Here is a 5,035-nt window from a genome sequence, read left to right as displayed (position 1 = left end):
AAAAATACATATATTCAAAGATTTGCACACATTTTTATGACTTTTCAAAAATAGCACTCGGTGCCGCGCTGTGAGCTTGTAGATCTGCTATTTTTCAATAGTTAAAGCATTCAATAATTCGAGGCCTGAATGGGTTAAAGAGGAATAGCACTCAGTTTCAGCTGGGTTCTGTCTCGTGTTCTGCCTGTTTGCATGTGTTGGAGCAGCATCTGGACGTTCATTCATTCTTCGGTCTCCTGCGTCCAGAAGCAACAGTGAAGAATTTAGCTCTAGCCTTTAATGGTTGATCCCCCGGATAGAAAAGAGGAAGGTTGAAAGTACAGAGACTGATGTTGAGGGACTAGGAGTGCATTCTTTTCTACACCCCTCTCTTCTCCAGCCATTCTCCACCTGTGGGCCGGTGGACGGTGTGCACAGTATATGAGGGATTGAATGTAGGAGTCTCAGAAGTAATGTTGGAGAACCCCGACGTATCAGTGGTGTCAGTCATCTCCAAATTTGGGCATTGTTTCAGCAAGTGGATGTTACTGTAGTGATACGCGGAAGCGGGGATTGAACCCGGGACTCCCACTCGCCAGTCCAACGCACAACCAGTCGTGCTAATAGGGCTGAGCCCGATTAGCAGGGCTGTTGTCGCTGGTTCATGGCTGGTACTAACTGTGGGGGATACATTACCATGGCGGCGAAGCATGCGCCGTACAGGCGGCGGAATCATTGATGTCAGAAATGTGGGCACTGTTTCGCCAGTTTATGCTCATATATGGTGTTCCGTGTCCTATTGAAGCAATAAGCCACAAGAGGCATGTGGTTACCTGGTATTTTATAACGGCTGAGAGGCGTGGTGAAACACGAGGCGGTTTGATGTATACTGATTCAAAGGTGTGGATTATAGTCTCATATACCACAGCAATTAAAGGGAAACCAGCCAATCAGAATCAAGGAATGGAACTAGCCATTTTAGAAGCCAATGGTGTTCCGTGAGCAGGCCAGTATGTGACGTCAGTACTATGAAGTCAGAGTACTGTAGACAGACGGCGGACAGACAGACATTCCATGAATTAATAGTTAGATTAGATGGTATAGTTCTACAATCGATTGATTGATCATTATATCGGACATTAAAAATGCACGCGGCCGCAAACACTTAAGAGCTTTTCAAAGGGGCACTGATCAACAGAAGGTTCAGGTTGGGAAGCGTTGCTCTGTCTACTAAATAGATATATAATCCCCTTCCTCCTTACACATAGCTGCTCCGTTTTGCAGTCAACTGGAGGAGTTTCACCACAGCTTAAACGTGTAAATGTTGTCCACCTTCTTCAGGTGTACCAGGTGAAGGCAGGACGGGCAGCCAGGGACCACCCGGAAGGCCTGGCATCCAGGGGACACCGGGAAGACCGGGGACCGCAGGCTCCACGGGACCAGCCGGTCAACCAGGCTACTGTGACCAGAACTCCTGCATGGGATACAATGTTGGAGGTAACTATGTTTTAGGGTAGTTGACTATAATGTTGGAGGTAACTATGTTTTAGGGTAGTTGACTATAATGTTGGAGGTAACTATGTTTTAGGGTAGTTGACTATAATGTTGGAGGTAACTATGTTTTTGGGTAGTTGACTATAATGTTGGAGGTAACTATGTTTTAGGGTAGTTGACTATAATGTTGGAGGTAACTATGTTTTAGGGTAGTTGACTATAATGTTGGAGGTAACTATGTTTTAGGGTAGTTGACTATAATGTTGGAGGTAACTCGATAGATACTGTAGATAGATAGATAGATAGATAGATAGATAGAATGATAGAATGTAAGGTTACAAAGTTACAGGTAGGGCCAGGGCTCCAATGCAGCCATCGGACGTCACGTCATCGTCAACGCAGGGGATGTTCCCTTTTTAAAGATGCAGTGCCATGATTTTTTTTCTCCCCTAAAACATGATGAAAAAGTGTACAGAAAGAGTTAAAACTATGTTTTTATGTGGCCACACCCACCAGTTCATTAGGTATGTCTGGTTGTCTCGTGGGTGGTGACCCAGCTGAAGTTAGCCACACCCACAGTGTTGGGTGAATGGTAATATGATGTCATTTAATCTGTGTTTTTCGACTGCGCCTTTTGACTAAGAGGCATTCAGCTTTCAGGAAGTAAACACAAATACATGGGGAAGACAAATCTGCACATTATAACCCCACCCGGTGGCCTATTAGAATAATGTTAACTCATAGACGCCTACAAAACAGAAAAAGTACAAAACTACGGCACCACCTCTTTAATCAATGAAGGGTGCTCCATTGCCGGTGTTGTGCTGTGTTTGGTGCCCCTGGTTCATTTTCTGTCACCGTCCGACGCTGACACGATGCCCGATGGCTGCAGTGGAGTGTATGAAGTATGACAAATTAAAAGATCTGTTTACATCAGCCCGCAAGAGTGTTGCGCCGCCGATATTTGCCGTCCACTCCAATGCAATCCAGGATCTTTAGAGCTCATTTTCTCTGTTCCATGCATATCCATGAGGTGCGCAAGGTTTAATCATGGCTAAATCGCCGAAAATAGGGCTTCTAAAATGCTTGGTAGCCAATAGCTAACTTCATCCTGTTCCTGTTCATGACACAGAGGAAAGTGTTCAGGCGCGTCATGGCTGCGCAGTGCGCACGGCTTGTGTATATATACAGCGTATGTCTATGGTGGATTCTCTGGCCATTGGGCGCCCTCTAGTGGAGATTCCTGGCACTGGATGAGTTAATAGCTCACAGCAAAAGCAGCACAAGAAGCCAAGAACTATCTTTTCTTACAGTCTTCATGCCCTGATGAAGACTGTAAGGTCGAAACATGTTGGTTTTATTGAATAAACTTTATTTATTGTAATCTCCTCGAGTGCTCGGATCTCAGCTCCCTGTTCTCAGGGGATAAGAGTTTTTTCTCTTGAAATAAAATATATAGTATGTAATTCCCTACTTAAATAAAAAAAAAATAACCCACTTTGTTCATGTTAACTATTCATATTCTTATTTGGGGGATTTACTCAGACATATAAGTATTTTATTTTATCTATTTGATCATTTTACTGACATAAACAACTTAATAGTTCAACCCTGCCCCGTCTTTTCCAGCTCATAAAGCTTTTTTTGTCTTAAAATAATACATTGAATTGGTCTTTTTGCAGTGACAACGGGCTTTAAGATGGTTAAATGTTCTCATAAACCTCTCAGAGAGCTGCTGAGTAAAGTGTATTTTACAGCATTGTTCCACTATGAAGTTTAAACTGTGATGAATTAACAAGGCTGTGTCACTCACTGTGACCACGTCTCTTCTCTTTAATCTTAGAAACATAGGTACCATACACACTGTCTCTTCCTCTCTCTCTCTCTCACGCACGCACGCACGCACGCACGCACGCACGCACGCACGCACGCACGCACACGCACACACACACACACTTTATACGGACGCATTACACACCATAGCTGCAGTTAGTCCTAATTGCCCACACACACATCACAATTTTAAACCCACACAAAAATTGGCCATGTTTTTGAAAATCCACGCCCTTTTTTGGGGGATTGTCTTGATGCTCTTCTTTGTAAATTTGACTATTTCATAAGGATGGCTGGTGTCTTGGGTCGTCACATCCAGACGGTTCCACATCTGACAGCTGTTTGACAAGTCATCGTCATGATATATTATAGCAAAAAATAAAAATAAAACACACTTGCTGACGGCCGGGTGAGAGGTTACATCATCCAAACTGCATTCAGGATTCCAGTCACAATAACATTTCCTTGACTTTTTTTCTTTTAGCAGACACGGAAAAGTAACCCGTGGTTCTGAACTGAAGAGTTTTCACTGACTGATTATTCATTACTATGATTTATGATTTAAGACCCCTGAATGAGTTTTAAAAGCATAATTCTAGCTGTCAAGTTTGCAGTATGGATATTGATGGGACATTCATCCCCACAAGAAAAAACTAAGTGTAAAATTCAAAGTCTCTCTCTGCAAGTATGGCAAATATATTGATCTTTTATTTTGTAAATGCTGTCTATTTAAAATGAATAGCTGTTTTATAAGGTTTTGATTTAAAGTATCTAAAGTATTGGTATTGGTATTGCTATTTTAGTACAGTGGTGGTATTTCTCTGTATTTCCTGATGGAAAACACACTCATATTATGTTATAACACTGTCTTCTGTGTATAAAATCTCTATTTTCACTTTCACAAGAGAAAGACAAATAGAGTTTCTTCAACACATTTTTGTTTTAATCAAACACTTTAAATTGGTGTCTTCCCTCTTGTTTGGGTTGTTAAATGTTGGGTTCAAAGTGCTTTTAACATTTTTGTCAAATTTCTCCTACTAAAATGAGTTTTAACCACTTAACCATGGTTGACCGGAGTCGCTCAGGGCTCTGGACTAGTGTAAATTCGGTTTTCTTCGACAAGCTCACAACGCGACGCAATGCGTCGCGTTGTGAGCTTGTCGAATGTCTGTTTTCCATGAAAGCTTTCTGGGGTTTAAGTGGTTAAATAAAGTGACACTAAATCTCTCCTCCCCTCCACAACCATGACCCAGCATCTGGGGGGAAGTTCTGTCAATGTGGTTTCAAAGGTCATTGAGATTTCCTTCTACTGTGCTAACAACACCTTTTCCTTCTCTCCTCCCCGTTTGTCCATCCTTCTTCTGAACAAAGCTCAACAACAGGACTATGAGAATGACTACTGAGGACCATTCTCCTGGTACTTCAGCCGTCCTCCTCTCCTCCTCCTCCCTCTCTTATCGTCTCCAAACCCCATTCCTTATCCAGCTCTATGTGTCCAATAACACAAGGACAAAATATTGTGAGGAAATCATTTCAAAGATTTCTTACTGATTTCCTCGAAGCACCCCGTTTGTCCTCCTGGCCATGGCTTTCAACATGTGACCCTTGCAGGGCAGTGGCTTTCCAACTTTTTATATCAGGACCCATTTTTCCCAAATCATTATTCTGGCCAGCATAAGTGTACAGGCCAGTATATTCAATCTAGCCAAAATCAGAGTTTTTAGTATAG

The 5,035-nt window shown here is 42.4% G+C and overlaps 1 protein-coding gene across 1 annotated transcript in view; it reads left to right on the top strand.

Moving 5' to 3' along the window:
• Nucleotides 1-4,745, top strand: part of col14a1a (collagen, type XIV, alpha 1a) — a gene marked incomplete at its 5' end in the record, with an annotated part of 191,350 nt that extends 186,605 nt beyond the window's left edge. Inside the window, 2 exons of the mRNA XM_080752542.1 lie at nt 1,321-1,476; nt 4,678-4,745. Coding sequence (XP_080608668.1) covers nt 1,321-1,476; nt 4,678-4,709 — 188 coding nt within the window. The 3' untranslated portion in view covers nt 4,710-4,745. The remainder of the gene's footprint in view (nt 1-1,320; nt 1,477-4,677) is intronic.
• Nucleotides 4,746-5,035: the final 290 nt, after the last annotated feature.

The sequence above is a fragment of the Nannobrachium achirus genome, assembly GCF_963921795.1.
Source record: "Nannobrachium achirus genome assembly, chromosome: 2".
Lineage (NCBI taxonomy): Eukaryota > Metazoa > Chordata > Actinopteri > Myctophiformes > Myctophidae > Nannobrachium > Nannobrachium achirus.
This window is presented reverse-complemented; position numbering and strand designations above follow the sequence as displayed.